Consider the following 24,057-nt stretch of genomic DNA (forward strand, 5'->3'; position numbering starts at 1 on the left):
TCCGTGATCCAAAATCTCACTAGATTACTTTTGGAAAACTTGGCCCAGATTATTAACAAAAAATAAAATAAATAATTAGAATGATTATTATAATGCACTATAATTATAATGCACTAACACACGCTAAAGCATAAATCATTAAACAACAGACTGTTTTGAACACTCAGCATAAGCTGTTAACTGCCTGTATCAATGTGGTATTTATAATGCTTGCTGAAGCATCTGTGAATGGCCTTTTTATAAGCCGGGATTTAGATGTGCATCTCATGGTAATCTTTACACACTGGCACATACTCTACGGTTACTGTATGAGATCATACCGTACAGTATCTGATCTCCTACGCTATGTAATACTATACTATGCTATGTTGCACTTGCTGTGTAGTCTGCATGGGATATGATGTAGTCATAATATTCAGCATGTGATCAACATGAAGTGCTATTTTGCTTTGAAAACACTTTCAAGGCACAATCTCTTGTAGATGTCCTTGATGGAGATACTGAATACAGTAATTCAGTGGCTTACAAAAGCAGTCACGTTTCATGCACACAGATTGGAAACAACCACCTGGGCCCGGTTTTTCAAAAGGTTTAATCTGGATCAAATTGATCCGGATTTAGTAATCCTGTTTTTGCGATCCGTGATCAGGTAATCCAGCTTACTTTTTGAGCCAGTTTTTCAAAGCAACATTGGATTGGATCAATCTGATCCGGATAGGATCTTTTCAGGATCACTAAATCTGGATTACCAGTGCTCAAACACAATGTAGATGGATAGATAGGCCTATGTAAAGAGCAACAAGTAGAATAGCCAGTGTGGGGTCAATATAACTTTATTTTTATTAAAAATGAAAACACACACACATTTAAAAAAAAACGAAAAACTATAAAAACCCCACCCCATCCTCTTCCAGCAGTCCACTCATCTGAGACCTACAACACTGTACATTGAGGTATTTATAATAAGTTTCAAATATAGATGTAAATAAAAAAAGACTTAATGTCAAAAACTCCACAATAAGTTCAGACTTCCTCATCTGATGTGGAGAGAGCAGCTTGTCTGAGCGTGGCCTTTAGGAGGCGAATCTCAAGTCATTGGTCTTGGTTTCCTGCAGTTTGGTCAGAGTCAGTTGTTCTCTGCCAGATGAAGCTGTGCTTCTGCCCTTTCTGTCTCTTTTTGCAATTGTTAAAGGTGATTTCAAAAAATCAGTGATTGCCATTCTTTGCATTTTTTTTTTTGTCATTCTGTAATTATTGCATGCATCACTAATAAATATTCTAAAAACAAAAATAGTTTCCATTGTGATGAATATATATATATATATATATATATATATATATATATATATATATATATATATATATATATATATATATATATATCAATTAGTGACAGAATAAAATGTATTGTTTTTGGTCAGTTTTGACAGCTTTTTGGGGGATTGTTTTATGAGGTCAAACTCTTTCTACTTTGCTGTAGGCCTATACTGAAAGGCTGAATACGTTAAAGCCTATACTCACTATAGCCTGACAGATGAACAAATACAATTAAAACCTTATGAATAAATATTATATCTCGTAAGATACTGCATGATCCAAATATAGTATTATTTAATACATTTTGTAAGTTTTCATTAAATTTTGGGCATGAAATCCACGCTAAATCCACCCTTAATCCGTTTTTTCTTTTGAAAAACCCATTTTCAAGATTTGATCCAATCCCTTATCCAAAATCCCAGTGGATTACTTTTGAAAAACCCAGAAACTAACAGCCAATTATCCCTATAAACAAATAACATGATCATTTTAATTACAAATTTTAAACTTTGTGTGCTGTTTAAATGTACTACCTTTTTGTTTTGTTTGTGGCTGTTTTTGCCCCATTGACTTCCATTATAATGACATTTTTTTATGCATGATCATATGGTGTCAAGTAGAGCTTCAGCATCAGTTTCACACTGTGCATCAGCAATAGTCACATGCATTGTTGAGTTAGACTTATAGTTAACCACAGATAAAAACACATGAGATTTGTGGAGACGCTGCAGAATTGAACTGTAATCAGGCACGTGCACACATAGGGCTCAACCTGTGCAGTGCACATGCCCTTTTTAGTGTTGGATAGAAAGTGCCCTTCCAAAATGATCAAAAGTGCCCCTGCAACGCGACACACCCTCCGTCCCACCCTTCAGTAACACTGATCTTGAGTATGCGCGCTCAACCCCCGCTTTACACGATCAATTAAAATTATAATTATAACGCTAGCTCTCCCCCCCCCCCCCCCCCCCCCTTATCATCATTGATATCGTGATTTATCCTGCACATGCCCTTTGGACGGTCTCTGCACGGGCCTGACTGTAGAGTAAAAGTTTATTATCTGCATGTGTTTTATGGCCTTTGTGAGCATATTAGGAGAGTTTAAAGTATTTTAGTAGTGTATTAAGAATAATTGTATTGAAGAATTTATATGATGAAGACTACACAAGGTCATTTTCATTTCATTACTTATTTTCTGTATTCGAATACTAGGGAGGCTCCGATCGATCATAATCAAATTTAATGACTCAACCGGCATTCACCAATCTGGCCGAACACATGTGTTCGTTTATGAGTTTGCAAGCAGAGGAAGACGCACATATGCTTCTATATGTTATACATAGCCTACAGCAGCCACAACACATGAGGAGGTGAATAACGCGTGGGGGTGTGAGCGATCGCTTGCTTACGTCACACCAGTTAAAATACACACAGATGCAGTGTGACCTCTTTGTGTGGTTTATTCATAAACTAATTTCGAGAGGGTCACGTGCTAATAATCAACACGGCTGGCTCCTTGTTAGCTCCGTAATCAGCCCTATTAGATGATTATGGAAGCATTATAAATAACCTGTGTTTTTCACTCCAGTTATCTTCGTCTTGAAGCTCACCCCCTTTCCACCCCTACATCCTCTTACTTTTTCTGATCGGGCGACACGGTGGCCCAGTGGCTAGCACTGTTGCCTCACAGCAAGAACACCGCCAGTCCAACCCATCGGGCCGGTTGGTGTTTCTGTGTGGAGTTTGCATGTTCTCCCTGTGTTCGCGTGGGTTTTCTCCAGGTTCCCCGGTTTCCTCCCACCATCCAAAAACATAAACCATAGCCAATCGACTAAAAAAAATTATCACCCAATACAACACTTCTCACGGTGACAAGCAGGGGAGTTCTCGAGACCTTCCTGACCTCGAATTCCCCTCTCGCCCTTCTAACGGGAGGGAGCCCCGGGCTCGAGGATATTACGAGCTCAGGGCTCTCTCCCGGGTCAGCATGCCAAATACGCTTTATTGATTATCAGCTAAGTGTGAACTCTTGAATTACAGTTTATTGGCGCAACTCGTGCAAGTGATTGTCTCTTTGTTGCAAGTGCAGCGATTGTATATCCAGCGTTTTGAGCTGCTATGACATGAGTGGAGCGATCGCCCCTCTAGGCTTGGGCCGTATCTAAATTTTCATACTCCTTCCTATTTTACCCTGGTATCCGTGCATAATAAAAAAAAATAACGTAAGGCTCAGACAGCGTCACCAAACTTTTGGCTTGTGCCTAAACATTCATAAACTGAATAACGTATATGCGACCTTAGATTCGCGGGCACCTGTCTGTCTTGTTCGTATTCTTCTGCGCGGGACGCTCTCTCTAATTCACACACACACACACACACACACACACACACACACACACACACACACACACACACACACACACACACACACTCACACACACACACACACACACACACACTCACTCAGAGAGACAGCACCAAGCGACGGATAACACTCTCTCTCTCTCTTGATCACACACACACACACACACACAAATATAGAGAGAGAGCAAAAAGCGACACGCAGCATGACACTCTCTCTCATTCGCACACACACACACACAAACACACAAACAGCATTCAAGCAGTTGCGCGCCCACGGCCTTTCAAATTACACCAGAGTTAACGACCGCTCCTGCGCTTTATTCAGAAATGTATTCCTGCACTACAAGAAATCTGGTCGGCTCCTGCGGTACAGCAGCGGGAATGCAGACCTCTAGTTTGTATTTACCACGTCTTCCTTCTCGTTTGGTCGAAACCGGAAATACTGCCAAACTGCAAGTCACTTGGTCCGCGACTTGGCACCTCACCTCTCCCTCTCTCTCTCTCTCTCTCTCTCTCTCTCCTCCACTCTGTCCCATGATGACAATCACGCATACGTATTTGTAGGCATTGAATAAAGGATATTTAATATTTAATACTTGTCTCCTATTTAAGTGCATTGTTTTTTAGGACAGTACAACAGTATTGAAAACTGATACCGTTGCTATTTTTAAGATCCAGCGGTATACCATATTAACGTATTACCGCCCAACTGTACCCTCTAGTGTCTCATCCAACCTTATTCCTGGAAACTCCCACAAATTCATACCGGCTCCATGATCCCCAAAAATTAGTTAAAATACCCGGAAATCATGGCAACTAGACTGAATAAGCAAGAGAACAGTTCGCAAGACGAGCAGTGATATTGCATTACATTAGGTTAATATAAATGGCCATGACATGTTTACACCTAAATGGTTTAAAGAGATGTGTTTAAGTTATTATATGCAGCATCCTTTATTTATTCTCTTAAGTAAGGCAAGATATATTCTGAAGGTTCATACTTGGAGGGAAAATGTGCTTATAAAGCTTGTAGCATTAGAATTAGTACTCCGTATCGGCAGATCACCATGACAAAGAATCCGTACTTGGTATCGACTGCAAAAATCCTGATCGGGGCATCGCTAACGAACACTGTTACATTTTCGCCTGAAAACCATAAAGCACGTTTTAATTTAGTTTAATATTTGTTTTATTTAGTTTTTTTTATGACTGTTGTTTGTTTATTATATGTATATAAAAATTGCATTAATTCATTCATTTTCGGATTAATCTCTTTATTAATCTGGGGTCACCACGGCGGAATGAACCGCTGACTTATCCAGCATATGTTTTACACAGCGGATGCCCTTCCAGCTGCAACCCATCACTGGGAAACACCCATAAACTCCCATTCACACACATACACTACGGACAATTTAGCTGACCCAATTCACCTAAAGCACAGGTATTTGGACTTGTGGGGGAAGCTAAATTGGCCATAGTGCATGTGTGTGAATGAGTGTATATGGATGATGGGTTGCGGCTCGAAGGGCATCCGCTGCGTAAAACATGCTAAATAAGTTGGTGGTTCATTCCGCTGTGGGGACCCCAGATTAATAAAAGGACTAAGCCGAAAAGAAAATGAAAGAATGAATGAAAAATGTATTTTAAATCATTGGAATCGTTTTTGAAAATTGCATCCAATTTATAGACATGAGCAAAGCTACACCATAATTCATATTGTGTACCATAATCTATATTGTAAGTCTCATATATTCCATACATTTAATATGTATACACTGTTAACAGTTTTCTGTATAGTCTACCGTCAGCATTTCCCCAGTAACTTTTCAATAGATACTGATCATTTTCAATAAATAAAGTAATACAAAAATAGTTATTTACATTTACTTTGCTGTATACAGGGTTTCTGTAGTGTCTTAAAAAGTGTTAAATCTCAAAATTAAAAATTTGGGCCTTAAAAAGTCTTAAATTTACTGAAATATTGTGTTGTAGGTCTTAAATCTTTTTTAAACAGGTCTTATTTTTCCTTTGTTCATGTATTGCTAACTAATCTGGCCAAACCCATACAATCACCAACATTCCATCTTAATAAAACTTTTTATTTAAAAAGGTAATTGTATCATAATTATTCATCATAATAGTTTAATTATTTTCCTTACAATAATATTTGTTTAAAAGTGCTCCTTGTACTTACTGCTGAGGACACCGACCTGGACAGACTGATTAAAAAAAGATGATTATGTTGTAAATAGGAGCTTGCTTGCTTTTACACCAAATTTAAAATATTTTGATAAGAAATATCTCAAATATTTATTTTTTATTATTAATATATAATTGTATTATTAGATGTATTTAATTTTTTTAAAAGTTATGGGGCAAATAAAAATCTTTTCCATCTGGGCCAAATTCCTTAGTGTTTAGCCCTTTATGAGTCTAAAATTCCATTCATAATGCTTTTAAAAATGTCTTAAAGTCTTGCATTTAACTTGGTAAAACCTACAGAAACCCTGTGTGTTTGTATTTACTGAGTTGCATATTTTCTGTAAAATATATAGTCATTTTCACAATGCAACTTTGATGCATTGATGCATGATATACATGTCCTACAGTAAAATTCAGTTCATATTACAGTTAAATAGTTTAATTTACACAAATCATTAACAGTGTATATGTACAATTAGGAAAAAAAAATCTCTCTCCCAAATCCTGCTATCCTCAATATTTTTTCCCAAACCTTTTTGTTAGTTTATTGTCAGTATATTTATTAATACATTTGTTTACTGAATACATTTGAATGAATAATGCAGCGCATTTCCTACATATAACCAATTTTCCTTGTGTAGCTGATTCAGTGCATGACATTATCACTTTTTTCCTAGCCGAAAATTAAAATGTGATGATCACAACAAGTGGGCAGCTTCAATCCTCAGTGACATCACCGAGGAAACACCCTAATTATCAGGGTAAGGTTTCCGCCTGCAGGGGGCGATGTTTTACACACACATTCACCAGACGCTCTTCTCATCACAGCACCACAGCGCTCTGCCTCCAGCTTTAAGTGAGACTCGACCACACGTAAGTGAAACTCTTATATTCATTGTTGTCCATCAACCTCATCATTCCTGTTGCCGGCGTCTCTGTACCTGTTTTTCATCCATTCCTTTTCCAGTCATCTCAGCCCCCGAAACACTGTTGAAACATCTGCTATCTCTCCTATTGTGTTAGAATAGTAAAGTGTTGTATCTGCCTCCCCTTTTCCCTCCCACTCACTCAGAGACCTGTGCACCATCCACACGTTTGCTCTCAATTCAGCAGTCCAGAGAGCGATGCTGTTTCTATGACAACCGGGTCCTGCAGGACAAACTGCAGAAAGGATTTTCCTTTCAAAGGGGGTTCCAGAGAGAAGGGAACACACACACATACACACATGCCTGGCATGAAATTCAACCCGCTGGAGTCCTTTTACTTGTGCGCTTTCTTAATTTAAAACTAGGGGTCTTAATGTACATCTGTTGAATGTACACGAGAGCTGGTGGTTTGTGGGTGCTATTCCTATTGGAACCAATTGTAGATGAAATGTTCATGAAGCCTGTTTTTTCAGATTGTACTATTTATACACTTAATCTAAATATCCATAGCTGTGGTATCATTGCACAGGTTGGATGCTTTTTTTGATTGAATTATGAACTTGTTTTTGGGACACAGATAATCTAAACAACCGTTCAGTTACTCAACACATTCAATTGATTATTCGATGAATCTCATAATTTAACCAGTTAAATGAGTGTGTTCTACAAGTTGCTTTATAATGTTATATTTGGTCATATACATTAGATTAATTAGTAACAAAGCCAAAATTATAACTAATTATATATATATATATATATATATATATATATATATATATATATATATATATATATATATATATATATATATAATTGTTTAAATATAACATAATTGTTATTATTGTAGTATTAAATCTTATTATTGTAGTAATTTGCAAGCAATAACTTTTTAAAATATCTAAATGTCTAAATATCCATGACTGCATCATTGGATTGATTGGATGCAACGTCGTTTCATTGAATTATTACTAGCTTGTTTTTGGGACACACATTGAAATAATCTAGTTAAATATTCAACAATTAAACACCATTTAATTATTTAGAAATTAATATATATTTTTAATTAAATATGTTCTGTAGTTTGCTTTACAGTAAAATATTTGTGCACATACATTAAATTAGTCAATATACTAATTTGTGCATATACATTAGATTAGTCTTAATTACATTACATTACTCTTACATTACAAATCTAATCTAATGTCATTAGATTAGATAGATTTGTGCATATACACTAGATTTAGTCGATACCAAAGCCAAATTAACAAAAATTAATATTGTTTCATATTATTACCCCCTTTAAGCTACAGTTGAAGTCAGAATTATTAGCCCCCCTGTATATTTTTTGCCCCCAATTTCTGTTTAAAGGCGAGTTTTTTTTTTCAACACATTTCTAAACACAGTAGTTTAAATAACTCATTTCTAATAACTGATTTCTTTTATCTTTGCCATGATGAAAAAAAATAATATTTTACTAGATATTTTTCAAGTCACTTCTAGACAGCTTGAAGTGACATTTTAAAGGCTTAACTAGGTTAACTAGGCAGGACAGGGTAATTAGGCAAGGTATTGTATAACGATGCTTTGTTCTGTAGACTATCGAAAAATATATAGCTTAAAGGGGCTAATCATTTTGACCTTAAAATTTTTTATAAAAAAAAACTGCTTTTATTCTAACTAAAATAAAACAAATAAGACTTTCTCCAGATGAAAAAAAATTATCAAACATACTGCGAAAGTTGCTCTGTTAAACATCACTTGGAAAAAAAATAAATAAAAAAATCCACTGGGGCTAGTAATTCTGACGTCAGGTGTGTGTGTGTGTGTGTGTGTGTGTGTGTGTGTGTGTGTGTGTGTGTGTGTGTGTGTGTGTGTGTGTGTGTGTGTGTGTGTGTGTGTGTGTGTGTGTGTGTGTGTGTGTGTGTGTGTGTGTGTGTGTGTGTGTGTGTGTGATTTTATTTTACTTTTATTTTGATTTTGTGGATTCATTGAGTATGTTATTAAGTGAATTGTTTAATTGATTTGAGTTCAGTATAATTAAAATTTATTTAAATTATATTAAATTGGTTTTAAACTCAAATGAGCATAGAATCAGCATCAGAAAGAGCTTTATTGCAGGTGTTCACACATACGAGGAATTTGTTTTCGTGTTTCGTTTCTACAGTGCAACAGAATGAGACAAACAGGATAAAAAAACAGATAATAAATACATTTAAAGGAAAAAAAAGTAAATAGTGACTACAAATATACAAATTGACAAGTGTATGTACAGATATATTACTATATAAATTGTTATATGTGCGGCTGCTATGTGCAAATTGGCATGTAAAGTATGTTGAATAAATATGCGTATAAAAACTATTGATGTTTGTTTCACAATTGCTATCATAAAGTGTTCATGAGATGGATTGCCTAAGGAAAGAAACTGTTTCTGTGTCAGGCTGTTCTGGTGCACTGTGCTCCTTAGTGTCGACCAGAAGGTAAAAGTTCAGAGGCAATGTGCTGGGTGTGAGGGGTCCAGAGTAATTTTGGCAACCCTTCTGCTTGCTCTGGATAAGTACAGTTCCTGGATAGTGGGGAGTGTTGTACCAGTGACTCGGTCCGCAGTCTGAACTATTTGACTTTGTCTGTGGTGGTCATTTGGAAGGTTAAACAAACCCGATAGTAATTGAAGTGCATTGCATGATTTTAATGATTAAAAAATATAACTTTAACTGATACATAATGTACTGTAATGTATATAAAATTCATAGAATTTAATATATCATAAAAATCCTCAACAACAGTTAATGAATATTCCATGTTGTTTTCTTAACAATCTAACTGTAAATGTCTCTAGAATTGCATGTTTACAAGATCTCCAACAGATGGCAGTCTGTGTTGCGTAGCAGCACTTTTGTTTGATGCTCGTTTATATTTATATATTATAAAATATTAATTGTATAACAGAATGATACATTTGGTACACATCATTTACAAAAATAATCATTAGATTATTTATAATGGTACCAATAAAGAATGAAAAAAACAGATAAACAATAGGATAAAAACAACAGAAATTGAACAAAAATTAGAGATATCAATAGGTCATCTGGTCTGTGGATAGAAAAGAAATTGAGAGTTAAAAGGGCAAAATAGTATGATAACATTAATTTAGAGATTTAATAGATTATACATATCGGATCTGGAATTGTAAGTAATGTTTAATCTCTTGTATAAATGCTATAAAAGCAGGCTTGCAATTTGAAAATTTACATTTATGAGTGTAGAATCTGCTTAAAAAGAATAAGGTTTATTATAAAGCAGATGTTAACATTAGTAAAAAAATTATAATAATAAAAAAATATATAATTATATATATATATATATATATATATATATATATATATATATATATATATATATATATATATATATATATATATATATATATATATAATTTTTTTTTTTAAGTAACAGAAAAGTTCTGTGAAATAATATTAGAGTTAAATATATTAACATCTTGCCAAAATTGGAACACATGGTTGCATGACCAAAATAAGTGAGGAAGAGTTTCAGTGTCATTCTGACAAAAGGAGCAATTTGGAAATCTTTTGGTGGAAATCTTTTTTTAAGAAGTTTTTGACAGGGTAAATGTTATGTAATAATTTAAAAGATAATTCCTTTACCTTATTAGTAAGGAAAACATTTGTTGTATGGTCCATATATTTTCCCATTTTAAATTATCAAAAAGACTGTTCACAGTATTTTCGAGGAATAGAGCCCTATATTTATAGTTTTTAGTTGTTGTTGTTTTGTTTTTTTTTTAGCAAAAACAAATTTTCCCAATAGGCGTATTAACTGGTTCTAGAATGGTAAGGGTTCCTAGTGATATTGTTTGATGGTGTTATTTGGACTGTGTTATATATGAGTTATACTGTGTTATATATGAGTATATATGACGTTATTAATACTGCTAACTATTACCATTAGTGATGAGCAGTGGGCGTGGTACCACAGTGATTTTTATATAATTAGTTTTATTGCAATAACAATAAAACAATGACGATGCAGAAACAAGCAGAAACAGAGGTTACTTTTTTACAATAAGGGAGTTAAGAATTAAATTTAAAGTAAAATAACGAGAAGGAAAACTAAAGAAGAAACAAAAATGAGAGGACACATGAAAATGAAATAGATATTATATTAAAATATTGAGAGGGGTTTGAATACAGTCTTGGTGCAGTTGGAAGGTGAGCTGCATGCAGTGCTTTTAATGCACACCCCTAACTCTACCACTCACAATGACGTCACTAGCTCCATTGAGTGCATTGTGTCTGATATTGCATGTTTCAGATATGCAGTCTCAGCTTGTAAATCCAAGTCTGCATTCAGATACTATTGAAAATATTAAACAAAGCACAAGTTTTAACTCTTTTCTTATTGCTTGACATTGAAATACTATTTAAGTACATTTCCAATGTATTAAAATAGTGAACTGATCTACATGGACAACCAGAAATACAGAGGCTTGTTGATCAGAGACTGTAAACCCAGTGCTTCTATATCTGCATATAAAATCTATAAACGTTGGCTTGAAGTTTAAGTGCTGAATTGTCTTTTATTGAGGAGTTACTCTGCTAAATCCGAAACTGATGCTGGTGACCATGTTGATTCTTACTCAGCAGCTATCTTTGACACATGAATCAGAGCTTTATTTCCAACTCCTCCTCACCAGGCCCCCTGTGTCACACTTTATGGAGCTTGTGATTGGCTGTAAGTGCCAAGGGAAAAGATGAGGGGCTGGGCCAAAGCATCCGGGCTGTCCAAAAAATTTGACCTATCAGGGTACAGCTGTTCCTTGATGACTTAGTGGGACTTGTCTGTCACCTCCCCGGGGGGACTAGCGAGTGGAGGGGGCTATCGAGAGTGAGACAGCTTGACTTGGAGGGCAAGGGGACGAAAGTCTGGGCACCGCAGGCACAGAGTTGGAAACCACAGAGTTGGAGATTCTGCACTTGAGTAATTACCTGAAGGAGTCGGCAGTCAATTTTATTTTCCTTTAGATCCAAGAACTGTGGGATTCAAGTCTGAGGGTGAAAAGCTGAGGCCAAATCTTTCAAAAGGCAGCAGGGGTAGCTGCTAATGCAATATGATCCTCCGGGACTCGCTCTAAAAATACCATCTAGCCAGGAGTACATGCGCAAGCTTCGTTCACCTAATTGGACAAAGATTAACCATTTTGTCTTCTGTTTCTCTAATTTGACATCTCAAGGATGTGGGAAACATATTCCACAACATTCGTGATGTAGTGAAACTTCTGCACTCCAAAATTTTGACATTTTGACATGCATGAAGGCCTTTCAAAAGGTTTTCACTCTTCAAAAAAGTCATTTGATATGTAAGTATTGTGTTTGACTTAGTTTTGTGTTTCGGGACATCTGCTCGAGTGTTTGGAATATGTTTACCACATCAAAACACCAAATTATGAAACGTTATTTTATTTATGGACGGTTAATTGTGCTTTAGAGATACATCTGAAGCTTTAATCAGTTTACCGTGCAACAGTTTATATCAAAGCTCTCCACTGGATCATGAGGAAGGCTGAGGTACAGATGACCCTGAAGAAGGGTGCTGATGAAGAAGCTGGACGAATGGCTCCTCCAAGCCCCAGGATACCATCGAAACGGGCAAAAGTTAGTTCTGAGCAGGTCGTCCCAGATCCCTCCGCATCCGTCTACCCAACTCCAACTCCTCCAGTGTTCATCCGGAAGATGAGGAACGCTGCGGTGGGTACTGGCTGCGATATCCGTTTGAAAGTGGCCGTGGCTGGAGACCCACAGCCTACTTTGTACTGGTACCACAACGATGACCTGGTCAACATGGACAACCAGGAATATGGAGGCCTGTGGATCAGGGACTGTAAACCCAGTGATGCCGGCCTTTATACCTGCATCGCCACCAACCATCTTGGAGAAGCCAGAAGCAGTGCAGTCCTAGCTGTATTGGATTTGGGTGAAGGTAACTACAAATGTAGCTACTGTAATTAAATCAAACAGTTTAACATTTCGTTTAGAGCAGGGGTGGGCAAACTCGGTCCTAGAGGGCCAGTGTCCTGCAGAGTTTTGCTCCAACGCTAATCAACCACACCTGAACATGCTAAGCAGTGTCTTTAAGATCAATACAAAGCTAGTGTTTGATTATGGTTGGAGCTACACTCTTCAGGAGACTGGCCTTCCAGGACAGAGTTTGTACACCCCTGGTTTAGAGAATCTAAAGGAAATTTTACCCCAAAAATGAAAAATTTACTCAGTTTACACACCCTCACGTGGTTTCGGACATTTTCGAGTTACTTCTGTTGAATACAAAAGAAAATACTCTGAAGAATGCTCGAAACTTGTAACTTCTATAGTAAGAAAAACAACTATTATGGAAGTCAATGGTTACAGGTTTTGAACATTTTTCAGTCTTTCTAAACTTATAAAGGTTTGAAACAAGTAACGGGTGAGTAAATAATGACTGAATTTTCAGTTTTGGGTGAGCTATACCTTTAAAGGTCCCGTGAAGTGTTTTGAATTGTGCAATTTTTATTCAGTGTTTGATGTAATCTCAACTGATATATCAAGAGAGGTTGGAACATGGAGTAGAGAAGCGTCTTGAAGGGGGCGGAGCATGTAAGATTCTAGAGAGCATTTGATTGGTCGAGATTTGATGAGAAACTGAAGTTATGAGGTGACGTGAAAAATAAATCATTGATCGATTTAGGCGGAAGTGACAAACTGCGAGCTTTGGATGTTTATATCAGTTTAACATTTTCTAAACACTAATTTTTGGAGCACACTAGCCAATAGATATTTTTAAAACTAACAGACTGAAACTAACATCTAAAATGTTTTATTTTAATTTCACGGGACCTTTTTTTCTGCAGGAACGTGCTCTGTTACCAGGCTAGCTTGTGTGGCTAATTATCGAGTTTAGACCTCAGAGAAAAAGGTGTAAGGCAAACATTCTCGCTCACTAACATGTGATATGTGATAATTCGCTGAAGCAATAACAACATCCCTCAGATGTCTCACAAAATGCTGGTTAATCCAATTATGGAAAATATAGTGAAGTCGCCGCCTCTCCATTTACTTGGGGATGGGGCCGTTACCTCAAGGACCTGTTTGGTGGCTGTGGGTGGAATGATGGGGGCAGCTGATGGGCTGAGACAAACTGCTCACCCGTCCTAAAGTAGAGCTGCAAAATTACCGCCCCCGAAGTCAGCGTGCTTCATCTTCTCCTCTGAAGGTTTTAAATAAGCACTTTGGTGAAATGCAAAAGCAAAGCCTATGCGATCTTTTGCAGGACAGAAATGTAGCAGAAGTTGTTTTACAGGCTAAAATGTCTGATTAGTATTGTATAGTGAAATATGCCTTTGTGAGGAATCTGTTGATTTGAAAAATGGAGCAGGACAATTTGGCTAAAAAGAAAAAAGTTGTCAATATTTCTCTGCTAAATATGACATTTGATGTCTTGATATTTATGTTTTTGCTCTCGGATGGAAAGTTTGATCTAGTATCCAAGTGATTTTTGGATAGAAATAAACCTCACTGATCTTCATGGCATGTTTATTATTGCAGTTTAAATTAAAGACTTTATGTTGGTCAAGAGTGTTCAGAGCAATGCTTGTAATATTTGCTCTGATTTAAACAACTGATAAAACTGACAAGTTAAGTTTTATGCATATCCAAGTGTGATTGTGAACAAATTTGCAAAAGTGCAATGCAAATATAACATTCACTGTGAAACCCGACAGTCAACTTTATCAAATGAAATAATTGTAGTTAACTCAAAATTGACTGAAAGTTATTTCTACTCATTTAAAAAGAGTTTTGAACTCCAGTGTTGAATGTAATGAGTTCATTAAATACCTACAGTACTCATAGATTAGTTTTTTTAACTCAAATGATTTGTTGCAATCGGTTTCCTCAAACGGGTTGAGTTGCCTTAACTTATTGCGTTTTTTAGTACTCAGTTGGTTTAAGTTCTCTTCATTTATTGGGTTTACTTTGCTCATTTTGCTTCGTTTACTGAAATAGATTAAGGTCACAGTACTCATTAGGATTAGTTTTTGAACATTTAACTGATTTGTTGCAATCGGTTTCCTTTAACGGTTTGAGTTGCCTTAACTTATTGGGTTTTTTAGTAATCAGTTGATTTGTGTTCTCTACTTTTATTGGGTTTACTTTGCTCAAATTGCTTCGTTTACTCAAATGGATTGTTCACAGTACTCATTTGGATTAGTTTTTGAACTTGGTTTGTTGCAATTGGTTTCCTCATGGTTTGAAAGGAAAATGTGTATATTTTTTTAACTGTTCAGAAGTCATTCATTGGTTTGGATTTTTGGGTTGAGGAGAACTGTCCGGCTTCAGGTAGGTTTTTATGTATTGGCTTTGTCTCCTTGTTACCCTTCACAGTGCAGAAATGGCCACGTCAGAGCCCATAACTCTCCCAGTGTTATGGTTTCACTGATGCCACTAGCATTGATCACCAAACTGTCAGCAATACAGGGTATCATTTATGGCTCTGGGTTTCTCATTTGCACTCCATCAACAGAAATAGATTAGGTGTTTTATTTAGCCAGGTCAAACTTTCACTTTTACACCGTAACTGTAGCATAAATGCAAAACTGGTATGTTTATTGTTTTTAGCATTCATGATTGGCACCTTTTACATGAAGTGGTCTTCTGAGATTGTTACATATACCACTGGGTTTTGTTTAGCTTAAGTGTGCCAATTTTTCCAGGGTTTCTGAATGGTACTTCAGTGGCCTGTGAAGAAGTTATTTTGTACACAGCATGTAGAACTTATATTTTGATTTGTCATGAAATTTGGGTGTATTGGCTTGAATGTTTTGTTATAGACCCGTGGTCTGTTCTAATAGTGCGGCAAAGTAAGAGACGGTAACCATAAAATTGTGCAAAGTTACACTATAAATAATTCTAGGCTGTTTCACTCCTAATTTGGGTATGATAATGCTTAATTTTTTAAATAAACTTGTAATCCAGTGATCTTGTTTGTAGATTTAATTATTTTTTTTATCTAAATTTGAGTTGATATATGGCAGCATTTTGAGTTTATAATATAATATATGAGCAATACCACATGAGTAGAAGTGCAATATGGTTGTATATTGGCTCTGGTGAGAGGCGTGCGCTTAGTGTCCCACCAGTGATGATATACAGCCATATCAAAATGCTACGAATGTGATATTGCTTTATACAGCAGTTCGACTGCATAATCGTGTATATAATAAAGAAAATCAAACATAGATAGTCTCAAAATTCTTTTGTGAGAGGAACTACTTTCTTCCACCATTCATTCACATCTGCAGCTGACGTCAGAACAGCAAAAACTGTTACTCATTCACCAACGTCACTTTAGAGCTAGTGTTGAATGATTCTCTAGCGTAGTGTCTAAAGTGATGACAAAACAGGCGATTTTGCTCGCATTTTAAGATTATAAGGCTTATCAGTCTAGAGAGAATTCCCAGTATTTCACTGTTGCAATTGGGAGATCACAATAAATAACCCAGAAAAAAGCACTAAACACTACTAGATTACTGTTGTGTTAGTGATTTAAGAAAAAAAAATGCGGACATTTTTCTTTCTATTTACTGAACTAGTCTGAACTAGTCTTTAGTAGTGAACTAGTCTGCAGTAGCGAAAACACAAGACACATTGGAATCAAACAGATGGCCAACCAAAAAGTAACTCAGGGTAATACAAAGAGTGGCCAGCACAAAATACATATATTCCTGATATGTAAATCCCATCTTACACTCAGTACACTACAATTACTATAGTATAAATACAGCAGAGAGAGATTGACTTGGTCATTTACCTGTTTAATAAAGATTTGATCAGATGTAGTTTAATTAATTACGCTGGGTTTTTCCTCCTCTAAGGGCTTATTATGCTGTCTCTGTTGCCATCTTGTGGATAGCGTTGCATAGTTGCAATCTAAGTGAAGTTTATTTATAAACAAATTTCGAGAGGATCACGTGCTTATGATTGTTCACAGCTGTTCTGACTTTAGCTAATGACTGATTATCCTATCAGACGATCCTTAAATCACAATAAATAACCAGGCTTTTCTCATCTCAATATCTTCGTCTTGAAGAAACCCCCCCACCCAACCCTACTTTCCCTCCTTTCAAACGGGCGTCACGGTGGTCAGCGATTAGCGCTGTTGCCTCACAGCAAGAATGCCCCTGGTTTAATTTCTTTCCAAACCAGACGGCATTTCTGTGCGGAGTTGCTAGTTCTCCCCGTGTTCTCGTGGGTTTTCCCCAAGTCCTCCGGTTTCCTCCCACAGTTCAAAAACAAGCACTCTAAACAATTAATCCAGAATATTTTAGCTAAACTCTGAGTACATCTTCAACATCCATATCTGACACTTAGCTACAATAAGCAAGAGGGGTGATCATCGAGATCTACCTGAGCTCAAACTCCCCTCTCAGCTTGCAACGGGAGGGAGCCCAGGGCTTGAGGATCTTATAAGCTCAGGGCTCTCTCCCAGGACAGCACGCCAAACTAGCCTTATTATCAATCATCAGCTAAGTGTGAACTCTTAAAACATTCTCGCCTAAAAAGCCTCAAAAGCATATTATATACAGCAAAATTTGTCATACTGTTGTGAGTTTATTGATCTGCTGTCACTCTATGTGGTCGGAGTAATACAGTGTGAGAAGGCTGTATGAGATCTGATATTGCAAAATATTGCACGGCTGTCAGCCTATCAGATTCGAAAACCATAGAGGACAGTACTAAGTTGAGATGACTAGAAAAGACACCTATTTATTTATTTATTTATTTGTTTATTTATTTATTTATTTATTTTATTTTTTTTTTACAGTGTAGGCTGACTAAGCAGTTCATAGTAGCATTAATATTTTTCTGTCTGATTTGTGCATTTTTGCTAAAAACTAAACAATTCTTAATGCCGAATAAACATCTTCTTGATTTCAAATCCTGAGTCAAAATCAGTTGAGCCGCAAGGATCTAGAGTTTGTGACGTCTGTAGTCATGATGCATGTGTCAATCCTCTAGGCAGCTTTTGGAGTTTACACCTGTCTTGTCACTCAGCTAAATGCCGTACAGTGTGTCTTTCTCTTTTGCTTTTTCTTCAAAATGCCTGTTTTTCTACCTGATACACCCACTGTTATCCTTAATTTCCCCCATTGATCATTCTGGAGTCTATATTGACTATATATTCTATATATTACTTTGTCATTCAAACTAATTCTAATATTCAAAGGTTTTTTTTGTATCCCTGCTTTTATTTCTCCCGTTCTTCCACTTATTACACTTTGCTGTCTTTCAATGTATCTGTATTTGTCTTGGGCTGAAGGACCATCTCTACCCTTCTGGTTATTTCGGACAGTGGAATGTGCCAGGCTTCAGATTTTTGTGATGTTAATAGGCCACTCATTCTCCGGTTACACAGGAAGACATCACAGCTATATATAGGCCTTCAGCGCAGGAGTTCTGCCTAGACCTTATTCAATTAGAGTCTGTTTGAATGAGAGGCAGAGAAATGTTTTTGCATGGTTTACTGTGGTAAATTTCTAAAATAGCTGGCTTTGAAATAGTCTTTATTGTCTGAGAGTCTTTGCTGATTTAGACTGCAAGACAAGTGACAAAGTTGACATTGACAAGTTATTATTGTGTTTAGACATAGCAAGCAAGTGTTTTAAGATGGGTTGCGCTAGTAGGGACTAAGATTTATGCTACCGTTATTATTTGTTGCATTTAAACTATCAATTTGAACTGGGATTTAATTTACACTAAACGCAAGCTAACTTTAAAGCAATCCTAAATTTGAAATTGATTCTTTGTTAGCTCACATTGTCATTAGTAATGTGAATAATTAATACATAAAAGTTAATCTATTAAAAAAAAAACAATTGTCATACAAAATTTGCTCTGATGACATCAAGTTAAAGCCTTGGCAATTGAAAACCTTCCAGCTGTTAGTTTGCCTCAATAAAACGACACCTCCTATTCAATATGCAGTTTCAGTTTCAAAATGTCCACACGGGTATTTTTTAAAACTTTGTGTACTTGTAACTTTATTTTTATAACTCATCCTCACCTGCATGGTTAAAAAAATAATAAAAATTCACATGAAAATGCAAAAATACCCTATGAAGTGCTATCCTGTCAAAGTAACAGATGGCAGTTTATTTCCAACCGTGAAGTCCTGTTGGCCAATCAACAGCCTCAAAATGGGTTATTAGCAGTTCTGGTTGGCTGTATTCTGTCGCCACTTTTCTGAAATGAAGTGCTATAACTGTCTGTGTATCCGTATATATGTTACAAACCTCGTTAGCACAGTTATTAGCAGAAGTATTTTGTTTATGTCAGCCATTTGTACAGTCGTCTTCAAACCAATAAAAATTGTGGTGCACAATCTGATGTCACACAATGGGAATGGTGGCACGGACAAACAAAAAACTCCCAAAGACTTGTTTCTTTTTGAATGGGGAAAAGTGTAACGGTCAATATGGTGAATAAAAGCCCCACCTACTAGTACAAGAGCCAAACATTGATCTCTATATGGCGAATGAAGACCGCCTTCTAGTACAGAAGCCAATCATCGATTGCTATAGTCTGATTATACTCTGAGGGAGGGGCTCAGACCAGACGTGAGTTTCTGCAGATTTTGTGTGATTTGGATGTTTAGAAATTAAGCTAAAGGCCCAGATGTTATTTAACTTTATTGGGGATTCCTATTCATAATATGAAATTCAGTGGTAAGTTTGACAAGCATTTTTGGGAAATTTAATGATTCCCCATTCAGACAGAGTGCCTGAGCATACTGCCCGAGAGGTGTTTCAAAGATGGACGCTGATTGAAATTACTTGCCCTAAAGGGACTTTGGTGTAGCTGGCTACATGACTACATGAACAAAAAGGATGTGTATTTGAAAGTATAGCAAAATATACCCTAAGTAACGCATTTAAGATTTGTGAAATGTAGACCGCGCTCTCTAGTGGAGTTGTCATCTGAAATGTGCAACAAAACGTACCCAGAGCAATGTGTTGTATGTTTTGTATTTCTTATGATCCTGGGTTATATATTTTGCAATTTGTACTGTTATAATGATTTGAAATAAGAAAATTTGAATTAGAAATTTCAGCAAATCTGATTGAGGTTCTAATATAGGAGTTTGGCATTTTTTATTAGCAAATCTTTTCTTTACAATGAAAATAATCAAATGTACAACATTTTGGTGAAATGGAAAGATTTCATGGAAGTTAATTGTTCTTCATGGATGAATTGTTCTCAGTAATTTTTGACATTTGACTTAAACAAAATATTCTGTGATCTAAATAACTTTTGCCAACGATATGATATGCTTTCCATTTTTTTTTCATTCAATTTATTAAATAATTAATAAATATTTCAACACTTATACCCAACACAGCGGGGCTGCACAATATATAATTTCATCTGCATCAATATTGCAAAGTGTGCATCCGCAATAGTCACATAACATGATATGCAATGTTTAGTTAGAATTATAGACCACAAACCACAAACAAAAACACATGAGATTTGTGGAGACACTGCAGAATTAAACTATAATGGAGTAAAAGTCTATCATCTGCATGTGTTTTATGTCCTGTGACTTTGTGAGCATTTTAAGAGAGTTTAAAGCATTTTGTTGGTGCATAAAGAATAATTGTTTTGAAGAATTTATATGATGAAGACTACACAAGGTCATATTTATTTGATGACTCTACTTCTGTACCCAAATACTGTTAGACTCACCCCAGAAAACCATAAAACACTGTTTAATTGTTTAATATTCGTTCTATTGTGTTTATTTATGACAGTTGTTTGTTTATTATGTGTATATAATAAGTAATATAAATATATACCATTCCAGTCAATCTAAATTAATGACTTTCCCAATAGAGATATTTAAGTAATCTGGAGAAATTCGCAGAGAAAAAAAAATCATATTGTCAAATTTTCCCAGTATCATACACCCCTACTGCGGAGAAGAAGCTTTTTTTAAGAGAAGCTTACCTTCACTGCTATTCTGGGGAACTCACCATAAGGCAATCAAAATGAATGTAAACGTGAATGGTTAATGACAGGTTTTAATCACTTTTCTGTTCATCTATGTTTAAAAATAAGACATTTAATGCAGCTTTAATTCAAATACACTTCAAGAGTTCACACTTAGCTGATGATTTACAAAAGCTTGTTTGGCATGCTGTCCCGGGAGAGAGCCCCGAGCTCAAGGGCTCCTCGAGCCCGGGGCTTCCTCCCGTTGGCAGAGCAAAAGGGGAGCCTGAGCTCGGTGGATCTCAGAACTCCCCTGCCACGGTAACTAAGGGAACACAAGGGATTAGACAAGCTTGATTGTTATGCATGTTGAATGTCTTTGGATGGTGGGAGGAAACCGGAGAACCCGGGGAAAACCCACGCGGACACGGGGAGGACATACAAACTCCTCACAGAAACACCCACCGGTCCTGTGGAACCAGGGCCGGCAGTGTTCTTGCTGTGGGGCTCGCAGTGCTAACCACTGGGCCGCCGTGCCGCCCAATCACAAATAAAGGAGGAGAATAGGGGAGGAGGGGGGTTTCTTCCAAACGAAGATAAAGTGAACTGAAAACTGTGGCTATTTATAGTAGCTTAGGGCTCATATGATTGAAAGATAGTGATTAGCAAATGCGAGACTGGCCGTGATAAATCATAAGCACGTGATCCTCTCGAAATTAGTTTATAAATAAACTTCACTTAGATAAACATAGAGGATGATGTAATCCCTATTGGACCAACCCACCCCTAGACCTTAAATTTGTAAACATGCAACCGCTTGTGTATTTTCTAGCCTGATTCAGCTGACATTCAAAACGAGGGCTCTTATATTCATGCTCAGCAAATAAGTGCCTGCTGTCTCTGTCTCTTCAGGGAACATTTCACCTGTAATTGCTCTGTGCTTTAAGCAGTGCTATTTCTAATATACTGTAGATGTTTCAGACTGCTGGGGTGGAAGAATGATGAGAAATGATGTACAGAGAGTAGAGTACTGAATGTGTGAATGTATCTAAAGTCTACAGCACTATGATCTTAATGTTTCTCACATGGCCCATATTTTGTTTTCACGAAGAGTTTAAAAAAATGTTGTTTTCAAAAAGTTATTAGCTTAATAAAATGTGGAATTCTTGTACGCTAATAAATATGCTACCCAAATTGCTGTAATTAAAGATAAAGTAGTGTTTTTCTTAATGCAAAAACTTTATATAAATCTCAAAACATTTGAGTTTGCATTTGGGGGAATGGTTGAGCAGTAAAGAAGACAGTTTTGGCTTCAACCCACACACTTAGCAATAATTGCCCTGAAAGAAGATAGCACTCTGTTGGCGATGCACAACTTTCCATTGGCTCCTGAGGTCAAACTGTCCACACAAACACTCAGTAAAGTGTGTAATGAATGGCGTCAAACGTCAATTATATTTGTGACCAAATGGAAATTATAATCCCAGATAAACTGCTCGGACTTTAAAGATTTTTCTCTTCCATCTTTTTTCTGACTAATGGACTCTTTCAGACTGACGCAGTTATTAATTTTGTCAGGAGCACATATGACTCATGCAAAATCACTAGAATATCGTTTTGTTCTTTTGTGGCAGGTCAAATTGCAATTTCACCATTTGAAAAGAGGATTGGGGTCGTGGGGTGGGGGGAGTAACGACAGTCCTCATGTAGTTGATTATTATTAATATTTGTGTAAAAAGACGTTATGCATACTGAAAAACATATATGCACTCTCATTTTGACACTAACAAAGCTCAGAGCTGTGCCTCCTTCAGTCATTTATTTTCAGCAGCCTTTTTTTTTTTTTTTGTCCAGCTGAGAGGTTGTTTTTTTGCATCGCTTGTAGGTGGAAATGAATCAATACTGAATGCAAAAGACTAATTCAGCGCATTGGAATAAAGTGAGTTAATATGCATTTATTCTGTTCTCTTTAGTGATTCTGGTGAGCTGCTGCACTGAAACGATATTGTTTTTTTTCCAATCTGCCACTGGCGACATTCTGCATCGCTAGAAAACCCATTTCCTTTGCACTTGGAGACAGTTATCCTTTTCTTTTTAACTGCGTCTACATCAACACTTAACGATGATCCACTGATTTTAATTTACTTAAAAGCATCTTGTTTACTTTGTGCTTAGGTTCTCATTGGCCTTTAGTGTGTGGGTGGTTTTAAAAAACCACTGCTGTTGCACTTTTTCTTTTTGCGTTCCAACGTTGAAGCTTTTTGTTGCCGTAATCTCTGAATAAAGCTGTATATGCACTTTTGAAGAAGTTCATCACAGACAGATTTTGTGAGTATTTAGTGTATTTTTATTTTTTGGAGCTTGGTGCTTTCAGTTGTTGCTGTATGAAAAACTCCTTTTCTGTTTCATTTATAATTTGATTAAATAAATGTTGTCATTTTTTTTGTTGATCAATAATATAGTTAATTTTATTGCTATAATGTTTTCATATTATATTATATTCTATTATGTTATATTATATTATATTATATTATTCATTTTTTTTTGTCATTTCGGGGTTGCCACAGTGGAATGAACCGCCAACTTATCCAGCACATGTTTTGCATAGCGGATGCCCTTCCAGCTGAAACCCATCACTGGGAAACAACAATACACATTACCCAATTCACCTATAACGCATGTCTTTGGACTGTGGGGGAAATCGAAGCACCCGGAGGAAGCCCACGCGAATGCGGGGAGAACATGCAAACTCCACACAGAAATGCCAACTGAGCAAGTTGAGGCTTGAACCAGCGACCTTCTTGCTGTGAGGCGACAGCAATACCTACTGCGCCATATAATTATATGATATTATATTATATTATATTATATTATATTATATTATATTATATTATATTAAATTATATTATATTATATTATATTATATTATATTATATTATATTATATTATATTATATTAAATTAAATTAAATTAAATTAAATTAAATTATATTATATTATATTATATTATTATATACTTTCCATGTATTTCCAAAAATCTTTCCATTAAACAGAAATTGGGAAAAAAATATACAAGGGGGCTAATAATTCAGGAGGGCTATTAGTTCTGACTTCAACTGTATGCTACATATAGAATGAAGTAAACTTAGGATTGTTTTTGTTGTTTGTTGTAGTTGTTTATACCAGTGTCTCAATCATCATTGA

The 24,057-nt window shown here is 36.2% G+C and overlaps 1 protein-coding gene across 5 annotated transcripts in view; it reads left to right on the forward strand.

The window, feature by feature from the left end:
• The first annotated feature begins 6,681 nt into the window (after positions 1-6,681).
• Positions 6,682-24,057, forward strand: part of spegb (striated muscle enriched protein kinase b) — a 164,317-nt gene continuing 146,941 nt past the window's right edge. For 3 of the 5 annotated variants that reach the window (XM_087268254.1, XM_087268253.1, XM_087268255.1), the window contains exon 1: positions 6,682-6,759. Coding sequence is in view for 1 of the 5 variants with exons in the window: in XM_087268248.1 (XP_087124374.1) it covers positions 12,386-12,812 (427 nt within the window). In the remaining 4 variants the exon portion in view is untranslated. Of the gene's footprint in view, positions 6,760-11,722; positions 12,813-24,057 lie in introns of those variants that run through there. The other 2 variants (XR_015499785.1, XM_087268248.1) reach the window with 1 other exon arrangement.

Source organism: Danio rerio, chromosome 9, assembly GCF_052040795.2.
Source record: "Danio rerio strain M-AB ecotype USA chromosome 9, GRCz13ab, whole genome shotgun sequence".
Taxonomy (NCBI): domain Eukaryota; kingdom Metazoa; phylum Chordata; class Actinopteri; order Cypriniformes; family Danionidae; genus Danio; species Danio rerio.